At 46.5% G+C, this 17,884-nt stretch overlaps 1 protein-coding gene across 11 annotated transcripts in view; it reads right to left on the reverse strand.

Annotated features, from left to right (window-relative positions):
* The window catches only part of LOC130533158 (furin-like), a 116,963-nt gene that overhangs the window by 8,023 nt on the left and 91,056 nt on the right, over positions 1–17,884 (reverse strand). For 7 of the 11 annotated variants that reach the window (XM_057046356.1, XM_057046355.1, XM_057046354.1 and 4 more), the window contains 7 exons: positions 15,330–15,489; positions 15,228–15,259; positions 14,998–15,108; positions 14,264–14,357; positions 12,301–12,486; positions 4,379–4,505; positions 938–1,107 (listed from right to left, as the gene is read on the reverse strand). In XM_057046356.1, the coding sequence (XP_056902336.1) occupies positions 938–1,107; positions 4,379–4,505; positions 12,301–12,486; positions 14,264–14,357; positions 14,998–15,108; positions 15,228–15,259; positions 15,330–15,489 (880 nt within the window). Of the gene's footprint in view, positions 1–937; positions 1,108–4,378; positions 4,506–8,539; positions 8,668–12,300; positions 12,487–14,263; positions 14,358–14,997; positions 15,109–15,227; positions 15,260–15,329; positions 15,490–17,884 lie in introns of those variants that run through there. The other 4 variants (XM_057046361.1, XM_057046360.1, XR_008952497.1 and 1 more) reach the window with 3 other exon arrangements.

Below are 17,884 nucleotides of genomic sequence, written 5' to 3' on the forward strand. Positions count from 1 at the left end.
CACGTGTGTGCGCGTATATGCATGTGTGTGTGTGTATGCGTGCGTGTGTGTGTATGTGTGCGTCTGGGCTGGGGGTTGGAAGGTCTGTTTGCCTCTCCGCCAAGCATCGATTTATCCTTTTCTCTAATTTATTTCTCCTCCTCGCCTCTGCGATCCATTCAGATGTGCCTCTAGGGGAGGAACTTGGGGTAAAGATGTCGTCGGGATTCATCGTCGCCTCCAAACGGCGGCTCAAAAACTCGGCGACGGGCCCCGGGACCACTGGCCCCCAACGCAAGGACGTGCCGGTCAGCAACAAACGGAGCTAACTGCTGTTCGGAGCGTTCCACTTTTTCCCAGCGCTGTAATTGGGCTTGTAAGGCAGCGTGAAGGATAGGCTTTAAAAGCTTCCCTGAGTGTAAGAGAATAATGCAGAATTAGCGTAAAAGAGATTTAGATGTGTTTCTGATAGAAAAAAAGTTCATCAGTAAATGTCTGATTTCAAAGGGGAGATTCTCCTTTCTACAGCCTCAAACACTGGAGAAGAATAATATTTAATTGTTCCTCATAATCAGGCTTTGAGACAGTGTGCGAGGAGATACCATCAGAATTACAATATCTCAAGTCCCCTTTCGCCTGCGCAGCTCTGACATTTTCAGATGTTATTACTCACACTCAAGGATTTGTGTCATAAAGCCGCAGCGAACAAAAATGCTGCATATGCACAAATCCCACCACAGTGCCCCGACACACACATACACACACACACACACGTGCTCTCGGAGCCATTTTTCAGTGTCACAGTGAGTGACGCCTGGCACATCCTCACACCTGAAGCTGATCAATGCAGATATGTCCAGGGGGAAATTGAAATCCATAGGAAATTAGGCGCCGCAAGTGATTTATTGGAATAGTAAATCACAGCGAGTGCGTGGTCCTGCTCTGTGGAGTACAGTACCTGATGTCTGGGTGCAACGGTGATATCATCGGCCCGTACCGCCCCGTCTCTCTCCATCTGGTTCATCCACTGAATCAAGCCCAGAGGGGGTCGCGATGTGGGGTCCTTCTGTTGGATGTGAGGGACGGGGTGACGCGACCCCATGACAACAACGCTCTGCAGGGGTCCATCTGAGGTCAAAGAAAGAAAAAACGAGGCATGGGATTGCTGTTTAAACGGTGCTGCGGCTTAAAAAACAGGCAGCAATTATCAACCTTGAGAGAAAAAGTGGCAATTATTATTTTGGTGTAATGAAATCTGATGAGAGCTGCTCCAGATTATGTCATTTCCTGTGTAACCTCCATCGATATTAGAGGATTTCAGCAGAGATTAAATGCATCTAGATGCACATGAAGGGTTCACAACATGTAATCCAATCTCGCTGACGTCTTCCACACTCTCTGCTCTCAGGGTTTTGTTGAGTCAGTTATTGTCTTAATACTTTGGTGCTTCCATTTTCCTCCTGCTGATTTCTTTCCCATTCAGAGCATTCAACTGGCAACACCGAGCGGGCTTTATTGGGGAGCGTCGACAGTAAAATGTCTGGAGCGAACGCGTCACTTTAATGACAAACCCGCGATGGCGGAATGCTGCAGCCTCACAGCAGCTGGTTGGCCCATTTTTAGAGGGCCGTGTCAGGATTTCACAGAAAAGTGATGTAAATGCGCCTGATTGCATTTTTGCCGAACACATGACACACAGACAGAAGTGCACATTAACTAAGAAGCCATGAGAGTTGAAACATGTCGCATATAATGCTAAGTGGACAGCTTAGCATGTTAGCTGTGGACAGGGTGGACATCAGCCTGTAATAGATGTTAAAAATCACTCCTGAATCGATGTACTGACTGATATTGTCAGAGAAATATTCAACCTCTTTAGAGGAAAATGATGCTTTCATCTTAAAATGTACTTTTTTAGCAAAACACGAATGCTCAGAGTAGTTCCACTTAAGAATCTCTTAAACCTCAACGCTTGTGAGGAAATTCTTCAATTTATGGTATGCAAAGAAAAAAAGAAACAATCCAGAGAAATGAAGTTTGGCTGTGATTGTTCAAGGAGAGAACGTGGACCCTGAAGACACCACTTCCTGTTGTTTCTCTTTTTATTTTTCCAGGTAAACCACTCGTGTTCCAGCTTGTTTTTGTCCTATTTTAATTGCCTTTTTTTCCCCTCGCAGAGAACAAGAAAAGACAACAACAAGGCACCAAGGGCTGCGGCTAATGGAGAGGCTGTATTTGTGAATGGAGGCATTCATCTGGAGACGCGGTCCGTGAATTGTGCCACACAATATGCGGCACAGAGCCGCTCAGATCGCCACGCAGTCACCGAACACTCATCACGCACGCACAGAATGCACAGAAGCTCTTAGATCACTGGTGCTCAGAGGAGGAATAATCACATCTCTGCAGAGAGGGGGGAGGAGAGAAGGAGAGGAGAAGAGCCGAGGGGGGAAACTGACGTGGTTGCTTTATGTGTGCCGTACGAACCCAAGACAAGCTCCAACAGAGCCACGTGTTTGCCCGCGCTATTAAAAAATGATCAAAACGCACGATCTGCCCAAAGAAACACCATAAAAAGTCACAGTCAAGCCAAAGGTGCAGACATTCAACCCCAAAAAAGGAGCAAAACAACTTTTTCATCGGCGCAACAAAGCTCCTGTCAGTGCAGGGGCCGAAGAAACATCAGGAGACAACAACTCAATTAAGAACACCGTCCCTATTCAATCACTCCACATAATCTCAGCCATTTACTTTTGCTTGCTGTGCCGCCACCGTACTGAAACACACACACGCAAACACACGCGCACGGAGGGCTGTATCATAAAAAACAGCAGCACTATTGTACAGCCCAGTGTGAAATGAGAGAGAAATGAAGGATGTGAGGCAGATAAATGTGAGCCGCTGATTTATGGAACAATAACGTTTACGTGTCCTCTGCAGTGGACGTTAAATTACAGGTGTCATTTAATGTGGCTGACAGAAGCAGGTATGTTTAGCCTGGCTTAAAATGTGATGGGAATGAGTTTGGAAGAATGTTATTGATTAGCAATGTCATCAGAATCATCACGCTATTCCTACCACCTATATACCTGACCGCTTCCCCGCCACTGTCGAACTGCTGGAGGAGGATGTTGGGTCTCTCTTCACACTTTCATGGTTATTCCACGTGCAAAAAAATACATCAACCAAAAAACAAAACAAAATCAAGATGGCCGCCAGATCATCAGGCATGCCGAGGAACAAAGAAGTTTATGATGAAAGGAAACCCACATGGGGGAAATCAAGTCAAATCTAAAGAGAAACAGACATTCCTAAAGATCCACTCTAATATGATGCTTAGATCTGTTGACTAACACCGTGCATGAGTTTTGCCAGTGCATAACAACACCTTCAGAGGACACATGTGCCAGTTCATGCAAGAAAGGGTTGATTAATAACCAAATTAACTGATAAGACCACTTGATTGAGCCGTGATCCACATGTGGAGCTGCAGGATGTTGTGGTGCGCATTAACGGTTAGGAGTTATTCCATATGACACACCCCATCCAGCCAGATTACAACACAGCGATGTCACCCGGGAGTAGAATGAAAACTACGCTGACCTGTGAAGGAGTGTGTGTGTGTGTGTGTGCGTGCGGACAGCAGATTGACTAACAGCTTGATTTTGGTGTAGATCCAGGAGCACGGAGAGGGATACATGGCTGGATGGAGAGAGAGCAAAGAGGAGGGGTGGGTGGGTGTTGGAGGGGCATTGATTTTTCAACAGAGAGATCAGCATCTTGACAGAAAGAGGAGAGAGAGCAGCAGAGCAAGACACGCGAACGCACACACACACGCACACACACACGTAGAACGAGGGAGTTCCCACTGTGGCACTTTGGTAAATTCCACAACATCTTTCAAGCCCTCAAGAGTTTTGATGGTCTGATATAAAAATTCATCCGATTAACGCTGAGAAAAAGTTTAGGTTTGATTTCATCGAGCGTGTTAATAATGACCCAGTTACAGAAGCTCCTAAACTACCCACAGGAAAGATTCAGTGGTGACTTTTGACAATCGCCAATCCTCTGACAGGTGCCGCGGCTAACGAGCTATGTGTGCGAGCAGGTTACGGGCAACAGGAGAGCTGTCACGGGCTGTGAAGGAGGGGCTGGGATTAGGAAGGGGGCAGCCAGGGGTCACTCTGTAATTACACATCACGCTCCCCGTGGTCAGTGACTTCTAAATACTGCCCCAGAGAGGCAAAGATGGCAGGCGGAGGGGAAAATAATAGGGGGGGAAAAGCAAAATTCCTCTTTGAAATGACTTGGTTCATTAAAAAAAAACAAGGTTGTTTATAGGATGTTGTTTGAGAAAGAAATGTGTTCCAACTGGTGCGAAATTGACACCGTCACATACCCTGTGTGCTCCGGTGTGGGCGGTAGGTGCCGAAGAGGATGAGTGTAGCCCTGAACAGGGCCCCGGCTGCCTCCTCCTCGTCACTATGCCTCCTGCAGCTCTTCGCTGTTCCTTTGTGGTCAGTCACCTGGAAAGACGCACATTAGCCACAATTATTGCACACCAGACCCATGGATTCATGTTAAAATTAAAAAGTTGCTTTATGGACAGAACGTATTGAGAAACAAGCGCTTGTGTGGATTCAGCCTCAGAAGATACCTTAATGTTTCCCTTATGTAGTGATAAGGAATTGCTGATCAGCTGTGATTGGAGATACAGGGAAGATGATGCAGCAGGTTGTAAAATCAGCCCCCCGCAGCCAGAAAGCTTTGTGACTGTTACATTTTGGAATGTTTAATTTGCACCCAGCGAAGGTTTAATGTGTCTATCCAGATCCCGCACACCTGGATTAGAGGGTGTGCGACGATAGCCTCTTTAAGACTGATGGGGCCAAGCTAATCTGATAGGTCAGAGTGTTTTAAAGCTCCGTCTGCTTGAGGAAAAACCTTCAGGAAACAAGGAGACTTGAGCGTTTGTTTATTGCAGATGTGTGGAGATTTAAGCCGCTGTGTTAAATCTGAGGTTCACATCCGATTAGACAACAAAGAAAAACAGCGATTCTTGTTATTAACCACCTCTGACTTAACGTAGTCGTGATTTCAGGCTGCGAAAACCACACGGCGAAAGACAAACACGCAGGCAATTAAACGACGCAATTAATAAATGCAACCAACTCCTGCAGTCAAACACCGCTGGCATTTAAAGTTGATGACTTCCGAGGCTCCTAAAGAAGGCTGCGGATATTATTCCAAGCAAATGCCCTTTTTCTGCTTCACCTGCGTCGGGTCGCAGCCGTCACACACCTCAGTCCGGAGTAGGTCAAAGCCAGACTTCACTCCATAAACTGTCTGAGTGTGTGTTTGTATTCTGGATGTGTGTGAGTGCTCCCGGCAGACCAGAGGGCAGCCGCGGCGGCCTCCAGCCGAGCGCTGCATCGATTTGTTGTTGGTAAACAAACAGCTGGATGCTACAGGTGGATCGATGCGCCTCGGATGCCTGCGAGCCTCCCAGCATGCATTTCTGCAGGGTCGACATGGATCTCTGAGGAGCGCAGACCCTGCTGTCGCTACCAAACTTCAGGAGTTAAATATTTTATGCTTTTAACCCAACCGGCATTAATTGGCCAGGGTCAGTAACCCCCGAAATAGCATCAATAACTTTACAAACAGCTTAATTGTTTATCATGGCAAAGAAATATTAATTAAGTGCACGTTACCTGCATATGAGGTGGGTGCAATTAGTCACTTGATCAATAAAAATGAAGAGAAAATAAAGCTGTTTTCATCAAGATAGTGCTCAGCTGCACTGGAATAAACGCTGAGTGCTGCAAGCAGAAACACTATCAGGGCATGAAATAAGAAGAAATTAAACCGGCTTGGAGACAAAAGAGAGACAAAGAAAATGAACGGATTAGCAGAAGCTGGGGAACAGAGGGGAGAGAGGAAGGGTTTCAAAGGCAGAGAGAGAAACTACAGAGAAGAAAAAAGAGGTGGGGGATTAGCGATGGGCGAGAGATGGCAGGATATCGAAGTGTCAGAGAGAGGAAAGTGAGAAGCAGTGATAGAGGGCGAGTCAGAGAGGAAGGAGAAAAAAAGGCGGTTCAGAACAAGATAGTGATACAGAGCGAAGGCAAACAGAGAGCAAAATGACTGGACCAAGATACACAGGCGAAGGAAGATGAGAAATTCACTGAAGGCAGATTTGAAATGAGCAAAAACTTGAAAAATGAGATAAAGATGAGATGCTAAAGACAAAGCTAACATTTTAAATTAGCAAAATGCAATATGATCCCTTTTCCACTGGGCATATCCTGGTGCGTAGCCTCTAGTCACTGGTGTTACTGTGGTCACAGCCAGCTGAGGAAATGTCCCCCGAAATGAGCCCCTGATGCTGCACAACAGGGGACAAATCGCTGTCCAAATGACATTAGATGGTCTCTTGACTGCTTTACGCTGTGTAAATAGATTGCTAGTAATCAAGATATGGCTATAGATACTTTGTCTTGCAGAAAAGTACATCTGCAGGTGTTGATTTTGGATCAGCGCTGGTAGCATGAAGAACGCCAGGCTGTGGGACTTTTTATCATTTCCGTGATCTCCTCAGTTTGAGGGGGTATAAATTGAGTTAATTTCAAAAGATTCTGCCTGTAACAGAGCTACTCCAGACTTGGAATTAGAAACTGTGCTGAGTGATCCAGGTCTAATGGATTCATTGAGGACTCGTTATTGCTAAATCTGATCTGGAATGCATTGATTCTGATTTCTGAAGGCAGATGTGTTGTGGGCCAGGATGAGAGAAATGATGTCTCAAACAGGAAGTCGCCAACAATGTTTTGGATACATGAACATGAACTGCAGAGTTCCCCAAACACATCATCACCAATCACGCACCGGGGAAGTGACCATATGACCGAATGAAACATTTTATTACCTTAAACTGCAGCAGGTCAGGAAAGCTGAGTGAGATAGCACCCAGTTCTGCTACGATTCATGGAAGAAACAAAAGCTTTAAAATAAAAGCGCCAAAATTGGGAACCTGTGAGTGTTGGCTGTGTTGGAGCGGAGGCGCAGTCAGATGGGAGGAGAAGAGGAGTCTTGCTGCGTCTACATATGTAAAGCAGCAGGGTAGCAGCAGCGTGTCAGACTGAGGCTCTGGCCCAACCTGAGCTCCTCGCTGCGCCCTAAAACACATCAATCATCCAAAACAGGGCCATCATGGCCATGCTGCATGCTGGGACACACACACACACACACACACACACTCACACACATACAGTGTGTACACATGGGGGCTTGACAAGTACCGGTATATAGTGCATTCAGAGGTTAATGCCATCACAACACATGCATGTATGCATGCATACAGACACACACAGACACACAAAGTCACACTGAGTCACACTCAATGTGCCCCAAAAAGTGTGCGAATAAACAAAAATAGGTATCCTTTGCCCACAGGGTGCCCTCGCCCCCGACCATCTGTGACTGGTGCCAGATACGCAGTGGGTGATATTTACATAGATACCCACTCAGTTACACATACACACACAAAGAAATACCCACAAAGGGCTGCACGGATCGCTTGATCTCCCAAAACTCATTAAAAATGCAGATATATGCAAATATATGCACCTCTAGAAATCCACCTTGGGCCAGAGTGAGCGAGAGTGTGTGTTTGTGTGTGAGCTGGCTGAAAGCACACAACACGTGCGCGCGTGAAAGATAGAGTTCGCTTCCACCGCAGCAACTCCGGAGGCTTTGACAGTATGTTTGACAAACTTGATGCTGTCTGCTAGTTTACGCTGTGACGGCACCTATGCTAATACAGTAGCGCGCAGAGATGCTTTTAACCTGCTAAGGGTGGTGAGAGAGCGAGGGAGCCAACAAACTTTTGTGACATCACCCACAACAGTCTTTTATGTTGCACGGCTGCCTGCTTGGTTCTGAAATAACGGAAACGCCGCACAAAGTTGCTCCCTGACTTATTATTAGCACCAGGATTTACAAGTTACCTGAGCTACAGAGCATGGGCTCAAGTTACTGAAATAACTCCTTGAATGACATTCATTCATTCATTTAAAGCCTTTATTACTACTTGAGTCGCGATCAGCAATATCTATAGGTGTGTGTGTGTGTGTATATATATATATATATATATAGAGAGAGAGAGAGAGAGAGAGAGAGAGAGAGAGAGACAGACAGATAGAGACAGAGAGAGAGAGAGAGACAGAGAGAGAGAGAGAGAGAGAGAGACAGAGAGGTATCGTCTACAAGGTTTAGGGTTTACAGCTCGGCTGCCAAGCTGACCTGTTTGGGGATGTAGTCTACCAAACCAGCCATGTGGTATTTCCTGCGAATCGGAGACACACTTGGTGGTTATGGCAATAGTGCAGTATTTAACAACAACAATGAAAATGATCTCTTCTCAGAAATAGGTTCAGATGCTCCCTTTGTGCACTGTATGGAAACAGACTGATATGCTCGGCTAGTTACTTAAAAATACACCTTCTTCATATATACACTGTGTGTGTGTGTATATATATTTGTATATATATATACCAACCTATATATGTGTGTGTGTATATATATACACACACACTCACAAGTGTATTTGATATTTTCATGAGGCAGAACAGAGAATCCATAAGGTGACGGTGGCTGATGATGGGGGGTTTAGAGGAGGATGTTTTTCTGAAAGTAGAAGGAGAAACAACTGAGGACCTTTGCGATTCCAGCTGAAGAAAACTGGTTAGCGTTGCTAAATTCTACTGATCAAGCACTAGTTTGTCACCGGTGTTTCCTGTTGGGGCGGGGGAAGAGGAAGCGCAGCAGATATTAATGGTAAATATGTAATCTGGCAGACAGTAGGGATGGCTGCTCGTGTGTGTGCACCAGCGGTAGAGACAACATTGCTGCAGGCTAAATGGTGCCATTATATTCCTACAGGAAAACAAGGGTAGTCACAATCAGCTGCGGTGTCACGGTCCTCAGGGAATCAGAGACGTCTCTGCCACGTGCACACGCACGGACATATGCTGCACACACGCTGGGGGGAAATTGTTATTGTTACGGCAAATCTGCCTTTTTCCTCTAATAAGTTTTTATCTGGCAGTCTCACGGTCATTCTGTCTCTGTACCAATCAGGACCTTCGAAAAACAGATTTAACAAGAAAACCATTGATTCTTCTTAAGGTTTCGAGAGTTTTCCTGCAGATTAGCTAAAGTAGCGATTTGCTTAATGTTCGACCAAATGGCCGAGACGCCCCCTAGTGACAGGCAGGAGTAAAGCACCAACCTCCACCTCCAGCATGATTTCAGTATCCCGACAAATGAGTATTAGCCAAATAGGCTTGTTGTCATTTCAGGCAGTTCTTAACAAGCTGGTGCATGCCCACGTGTCCTTTTGCACATCAATTTAGCTTTAATTAACTATTTGACACTACAGAAAACAGGTTGATGCGCCGCGGTTTACTGCTGAGCTTGGCTCATGATTTGGCAGGCAGCCACTTCTGGAGGAACGCTCCTGAGGAACGTGAGCGGACCACCACAGGACGGCAGGACGGCATTCCAGAGGCAGTGGCCTCGCCTTTACTTTTGAGAGGAAGCGCTAATCCGAACCGATTTGCGCGACACTGAAGTGTCCATCAGGGTCTGTAAAAGTGACGTTTGCGGATCATTTTGACACACTCGCGTCACGTCTGCGGCTCAAGGGCCCCAAAGGAAGCGACTGATTGAAGCTATAGACGCCGAAAGCTGGGAAACCGAGTTGTCTAATCAAATTTGCTGAAAGGCCACGCTGACGTTACAGCAGAGAGTCGCAGAGTTTCGATGGATTTATATTAATAATTACAGTGTTGAGGTGAGGACGTGAATCCCTGAAGGGGCTGATAAATATAGCCTTGGCGCTTTACGCTGCTGTCCACAGACAGAAAAGCTTTAAAGAGCCGAGGAGGAAATAGGCTGGAGAAAAAGTGCGGCGCTGGAGAGGGAAGAGGATAAAGAGCAAGGGCACCGAGGGTGAAGACACCGTCTCCACAAGATGTGCTTATGAACTGTAACGATTTCCACAGATATCAATGATTATATATTATTGCTTTCAAATCATGCGGTTACTGGTGTCAGAGTGGTTCCAATCAATACCGCAAATTGCTGTTTGTCGGCACACTCCGTATTGAGCAGCGCTGCCTCTAATATTGCCTGATAAACAGCGAGAGGCGAGCCGGGACGCCGCAGATGGCAGCCGAGCCAGCACAGGAGCGAGGAGAGGATGCGCTCTCGTCTCCTTCACAGCTCTGGAAGGTCACCGCAGCCCGGAGCAATAAGACTCACTTCCTTTACACTTCAGCTCTGCTTTTATTGCAACCCTCTCTGACAATTGTCATCATTATGAATCGATACGGCGCCGCTCCCGAGGTTTCGGCAGAGTCCAGTTAAAGGCTACACTTCATCCCTTTAGATTCTGCAGCGTGGCTCCCCCTCCTCCCCTCTGCTGCGCGATGTTTAATCATCACAGTCTGGAGCGGCCGTCGAGACTTTTTGAACACGGTTCCGCGTCTCCATTTTCGAAATGTGTGTCACTTGTTTCTTTGTGTTCCTCCCGTGCGTCGACTTCAAGCGCCAGCGACGCTGCGCCTCATTTTCAGAGCTCCGCATCCGCCATGGCGCGTTTCCCTCCAATCTCCGTCAAGCCTGACAACCGGCGTGGAAAAAAGAAAAGAGAGCTAAATGTGCGCGCTGATTAGCAGTGTACTAAGGCATTCGCTGCTAAGTTGCGAGTGTTAATTTGTGTTGCGAGCTTCACGGTGACTCGTCTCGGCCCTCCAGTAATGAGCAGCGGCGTCGTTATGCGGCTCTGCTTCACGGTGTTTCCTCCCCGTCTCTGTGACACACTGGGCCTTGGTAATTGGTCACAGAGGGGACAGTAAATCTGCAGGAGGACGTGGGAGAGAAACGCAGACGGGGGAGACGGAGAAACGTGTTTGTGCGCGCACACGCGCGCGCGAGAGTGTGTGATGGCAGGGAAAGGTAGGTGATAGAGGACAGAGGGTGGGTGTCTTTCATCTTCACAGCTTTTTCTCTATAAACCTCCAAATGTTTACAAGGACTGATGCCTATTTGCACACACACGCCGACCCCCACCGCTCCCACCCACGTGTATATACAGTAAAGGACCCCGGCTCGCTACCGTCTGCGCGTATGGATTCTAATCAGATGTCGACAGTATTGTGCCTGTCAAACCTGGCCAAGGTTACTTAACCTTCCAGTCTTAATTTCCCTTCCATTTTAGCTGCTTCCTCCATATCAAACATCAGCACATCTATGACGGGGGGGTGGGGGGCTGGTGGTAATGGAGATTGCCATGCTTGGCTGAAACTTGGAGATGAAAGTGGAGGATGATTCACACTGCTGTGGCAAAGTGAACTGAACCAGGCTGAGCTGATCTGTGCTGGGCTATTTTTAAACCCCCGGAACCACGTGAAGCAGACAGAATTGCTTCTGTATTATGAGATATATGTAAAGGACTATATGGAAATCGGGAAATTTTAAATAAGATTATTGTTGGTAATTTATAGGGTAGTTGGATTAAGTTATCCAGCGAGCCAAAAGCCAAAAATGGTAATAAATTTGCCGAACGCTGGAGTCGATAATGGATTTAATACAATGATAAATTACACCAAAACTCCCTCCATGTGTTCCTCTTTAAGGTAATGTAATGAGGGAATACTTTAACTTCGCCTCTAGTTGACAACCAGTTCCAGGTTTGTCTCAAGGATATAAAAACTGGGATGACTTGCAGCTCCATGATCTTAAATTCTAATAAAACCAAACGGCACTTTCGAATCAGTTACTCCTGATGTCATTACTCTCCAGCACCAATTCTGCACGCATATTAAACCCGAAATCAGAAAAAACGTGATCCATTTTCTCTTCCACTAGAATCCCAGTCCTGGCGGTCAACATCACACACACACACACACACACACACACACACACACACACACACACACACACACACACACACACACACACACACACACACACAATCCCCAATCAACTTAATGTGCATGTTTTTGTTTGGCTTTTGTTTGGTAGGAGGAACCTGGGGGACCAGAAGGAAACCCACGCAGGCTCGGAGAGAACATCCAACACACCTCGAGTCAGAATCGAACCCAAAACCTTCAACTGGGAGGTGGAAGCACCTGTGTGGCTCACATTTACTATCATTAAGACCAAATCTATTGCAGCTCCGCGTGTTTTGACGTGCTGTGTGTTCTCACGCTGCTGTTGCTGAACTAAACCGAGGGCTGAGTGCTCCACTCTCACCCAGAGGGTCCAGAGGCCTCGTGGCTGCTCCTCCCAGCAGTGAACCGTCATCAGCGTCCAGTTTTTCAGCCCGGCAGTGGAGGCATCGTTGGGCCGCGTGTCCAGCAGCACTGATACGGTGCCAGATGGAGACTCCAGGCTCACGGAGAGGTCGCCCCGGCACACGGCGCTGATGTCCACCCTCACCTGCGGAGGAATGAAAGAAGGAAACAAGGTGGGAGCGAAAAGATTGGAGGCATGGAGCCAGGAAGTGGGTGCACAGAGACAAATAAGCCATCCTCCAGGCCTTATCTTCAGCAACATATGAGACCCCTGGGCAGGGACCAAACAGCATTTTGCTGAATAGATTTCTTGCTTGAAATAGACAAGAAAACCACCTCGAGGCATCAGCTAGTAGCCCTTAGCATAAAGTACATTCTTCAAAATGAGAGGAACATGTAGCATTTCTGTATAAATTGGGCATTTTCTTATTTAGTCTATAAATATTAAAAAAAGCTCAATAATTTCTGTTTTTTTTGGGGGGGGGTTTCATTTGTTGCTAGGCAACAATGGCAAAACAGCAGTGGCTAGGCTTTAATAAACCGCAAAATGCTTGACACCTTAATTTTCAGCGCGTTAACATAAACAAGATGCTAACATGATTATGAATGACATTTAGAGAAGCAGGCATGGAGATGTTTTTTTCTTTTTAGAAAGGGTAATATCTTTTCCAGTCCTACCAGTAGCTCTACTTAGCATGCAAGACTTTAATTCATCCTCTTCATGAAGATGTTTTCAGACATCCAAACAATATCCTCTGCTGATGGACAAAGCAACGGCCACGTAAAGATGAAGACAAAGCAAAGTTCCGAGCAGATAATGACAGGAAAAATTAATTAATTAGATAAAATGCTACAGCGAATATTAGGTTCATGATTTAAATAAGCATCTCTAGCGTGAATATCCCCATCCCTCTTATTCCCATCCAGTAAACATCCTCCTTGTCCCTGTTCATCATAAGCAGCACATCTGGTGTGACAATGGCACGTCGCAGAAAGAGCCACCAAGCTGCAAAAAGACTGACAGCCTGCTCCTGTTTACAGCGCGTTACCACGGCAACACGTCCATCAATCACACCTCGCAGCGATGGCCTGACCCACGCTTTCTGCCAGGGAGCAGAGCCGCAAAGATGAAGCCTTTTCAATTTACATGCTGACACACTGCTGCTCCCGGTCTCTCTCTATACTACCCAAGTACACGCACGCGCGCGTGCACGCATGCAGATTAAGTCTCAGTGAACCTAAATGTGACACAGTCAAACATAAACACGGCCACACACTCCACATGAGCCAGTTCTCAAGAAATGTGGCCGTTTCCTGCAAATGACATGCGCGCGTTACACACCACAGCATCCTGCATTTGATCATTTCGCCCGCATAAAACGCACAACGTGGAGGCATTTTCCTACCGAAACGCACGCGACACCTCAAGTTTGTGTTTTTGCTCACTTCCTCGGTCTCACAGCGCCGAGAGCGAGAGATAAATGAAAACAGTTTTGCTCTTTCAACGATTTACTGGTAGGAATCGAGATCTTTGCAACAATCTGGAAGCTTTTCTCCTCTTAGTTTAATAAGATCAATGAAACTCTCACATCTGTACATACAAAAGCCCGATTGACTCTAAATGGCGCTTTCCAGAGCAAATGACCTAACAAAGGCTTATTTCTTTGTCTGCTATGTCTGCAGTGACAGAAGACACGTAAATGTCACCTGCATCTTTTATGGTGTATATATATATATGTGTGTGTAAATATATATTGTTTCCCTACAAATCTGGGAATTTCACCCCCTATGTTGTTATGATGATGCAAAAAAAATAAATAAAAGGTCACAACTGAAGGTGTGTTAAAGCACTTTGTCCATGAAAGCAAAGCTAACTGCATTGTTCGTGTAATAAGCGTCTCATTTTCGAGCTGCAGCCTGACCTGAACGTGCTCCAGGGTGTTGATCTCATTACTCCTCCCATCACAGGCATCAGATTGAATTTTCAGAGTGACCACACCTCTTGGAGGAATGATTCTATCCAAGAGAACATAATGAAAGGCATCAGAGCGTTTTATATACATTAAGTCTGTTACTTAAGTGGATTTCTTTGGTATTGAGATGGAAAACTCGAGTCTATATTAGAAATACTGGAGGCAAAAAGAACCTGGAAGCTTAGAGATACACTAAAGGAGGAATAAAGACTGCTCACATGGGTCTGAACCATTCTTTCCTTTCAGGTTTGTAAGTGAGGCTAAGCTAATCATGCTGAAAACTCGTTCTGGAGCGCCTTACTGGTCGTTCTTGTTGAGTTCCCCAACGATGCACTCCGACAGTGACGTATTAAGGAGGAGCTACAGAAGGTGAGGCAGAGAGAATGAAGCAGCAGACACGAAAGTGCAGGCCTGAGCGGCTCAACAGTCAGAGAGGGGCGCGGAGGAGCGACAGAAGGAGGCCCTGGTCCCGGTCCAGCGGACACAGAGGAAAAACAGGACAGATCTGGGCATCAGTGAAAAGCCTGTCTGCTCTATATGCTGGATGATGAGGCTGTTAGCATGGCGGAGTTGTTAGCTAGCACCAACAGACATCATTCTAGACAGACCTGGCTGCGGCGTTGGCTTAATTTCTATTTCTCATTTAATCTCATTTCCATCTAAATGAATGTTTAGATTTTTACCTGATGGGATCGAGAGTGATTTCTTCAGTGCACTCCCTCTGTGGAGCGACTCTCTGGAAGCGTGCTGCCTGTTGAACCATCAGCCCTGCATCCAGCAATCCAAATCCAAACCTGAAAGGAGAAGGCCTCTGGTTAAGTGTTTGCATTCATCCTCTAGCATACTGTATAAGAACGACACGCTGGAGCACTCTGGAGATGAGGGTGTTGACACAGGTGCTCCCCGCTCTGACTGGGCTCTGCTGTTTGCAGCACCTACGATTGCCTGGAGGATCGATTCTGATCAATCTCGCTATCTGACGGCCTGTAATCAAGCCTCATTATTCATTCTTTACCACAATGGCCGAAGTGACCCGGCTGCCTGACCACGGCGCGGCGTACCTCCCTCGCCTCCACTGGTCTATCCCCTCCTTGTGTGTCACCTGAATCATCCGCTCTCGTCTCCCTTCTTCGGCCTCTGTTTTCCAGAACTCAGAACTCTCTGCTGTCACTTCACTGGTGGTGGAACAGAAATTCTCCTTCAGTCTCTCCTTAATTCCATCTTAACTCTTCCATTTTGCCACACTTGTCTCTATTTTAGGTCTCTCTTGTTAAAAATTAGTCTGCAGGCTACGTGAGAAGGCCGTAACTACCTTCAAATTCCGCCGTGTGGGGTGACAAAGAGCTAATTTCTGCCGTTATTACCGCGCAAACCTTATGCTGTTAATCTGCAATAAGTAAAATTCATTATCCAGATGACGGCTTCTCTCGGAGCAGCTGAGAAAGAGACAGAAGGAGACACGAGGTAGGAGGGAGCTGATCAATAACTCAATCTGCCGCCCTGCATGGGGCGCAATCTCCTCTGTCTCAGACCGTCAGCGCGTCTGAGGCGGAGCTGCAGCCCACACTGGCGTCGTCCTAACAGCACGCCACGCGATCAATGGACACAATCTAATCAGCCGCTATCACCAGCAATGACTCTAAGCATGCAGGGCCTGCTGTAATAGCATTAGGCAGGAGGTTACGAGGGGTTGAGGGGCAGCGCTAAAGTTCAAGGTCACCTGGGTGACTGCTGGAACAGCAGAACGCAGAAAAGATCAAAAGTAGCAGTTTATTCGGTGCTTCTCCGAAACGGTCAAATACTATGTGATGGGAAGCAAATTTGTTTGTGTTTGGTGATCAATGCGTGTTAGATGTTACAGAAAATTAACTAATTACGGGGAACGGCAGGAGCAAATACCTGATGTTAGAATTTCCTCTGAAGAAACGCAAAAGTTAACAGCTAAACTTTTCACTCTAGAACCTCAAATGTGAACCGTTTGTCACATGTTACAACAATCGGACCAAAACGGGACCAACTGGGTCTCCTTTACTCTGATACTTCTGCAATCCTGCAGAATTTGAGCTCAATCAGAATTTAGTTGATGGGCTCGGTACCTTAACAAAAGAGGGACAAAGACATGATTGCTGAAGAGAAAGACACACGTCGACGCCTCCCCTGCTTCTGCAAAGTGGCTTCATTTAAACGAACAAGGGGGAGGATGGGCGCAGCCCCGGGCTGCTGTTTCTTGTTGTTTTTTTTATTATTTCTAACCATTCAAATGAAAACAGCGAACTGATAATGCGTCGCCATGAATTAAATTACTTCCTGACCTGCTCAGCATGATGCGCCTCTCTGCCCCCAGCACATAACGTCCAAGCACAGACTCATCTTTTAAAAGACACCTCGTCCAGCAAGGGGACTATTTTCATAGACAGATGTCCCGCGTGTATAAATAAACTAAACTTAGTGACCATTACTTGTGCTTGTGTTGTTGTAGGAGCTTCCTCTCTGGAGAATTGAATACTTCAGTGCAAAGAAAACACAATAATTCATCGCTTTTGTGTCGCTCTTTAGCAGGAAATCGCTGATGATTAAAAGGCCTGCTACTATTAAAGAATAGTACCGGCTATAGATTAATCAAGGCTTCCTGGGAACATCAAAAAGGCCCTTAAGCTGTCTAATAGATCGAATGCTCATAACCATTACATGCAGTATGTGTTGTTAAACCATAATTTAAACACTTCTCGCTAATAATAATTAGGAGATATCCCAATACCACTTTAATCATCCTATAGAGCAGCTGCCACATTAGCAACTATTTCTCAAACAGAATTCTGTTCATCTGTCCATTATTCTGCAGCACAAAATGTTTCCTTGATGATAATGTGATCAAAAAGAAACCGTCCAGATCCTGAAAGTGTAGCCTTTCAGCTCTAGCTGCAGCTGGACGTTCAGTAACGTCTTAATTTGTCTGACTAAAAAGGCAGAGTGTAAAAAAACAGCTATAACAATAGATCATCTTTTATATCCCGCGCTGGGGGGCAAACTGACCCCCATAAAACGCAAACTGTTAGTGCCCCGGTCCTGACATCCTGTTCCTCTTTAGTGATTAAATATACCCTCCCCGCCCCGCACCCCTCGGCGAGAGGTATGCGGCTATTAAATCTTACAGCTCCTGCAGATCGATCGGACCTGCTCGGGCTCTCCGTCCATAAACCCGCGCAGACGTGTACCTGATAGAAAAAGCAGCGGGAAACGGGTTTAGCCACAACACAACGTGATGGAAAAGACAGACTTTATGTCTCCTGCGACGCCGACGGCGAGCAGGCCGGGGCCATTTTGAAAGGGCCATCGGCAGCGATGAGGGCAGAATCACTGCAGCGTTCAGGGAACTTTACTTTTTAGGGCACGGCAGAGACGCTGGGGACGAGAATGTGGCGATCCGGTCCGCTCAGACGCCACGGTCGTCACGTTTTCAGACCCATCAACCCCCCCTCTTGTGGTCGAAGGGAGGCTGAGCCCAGCGACGTCCATATCCTGTCCACACAGCACGCCACATATTGGATTCTCAGCCCTGGCGCTTTCCCT

Source organism: Takifugu flavidus, chromosome 10, assembly GCF_003711565.1.
Source record: "Takifugu flavidus isolate HTHZ2018 chromosome 10, ASM371156v2, whole genome shotgun sequence".
NCBI lineage: Eukaryota > Metazoa > Chordata > Actinopteri > Tetraodontiformes > Tetraodontidae > Takifugu > Takifugu flavidus.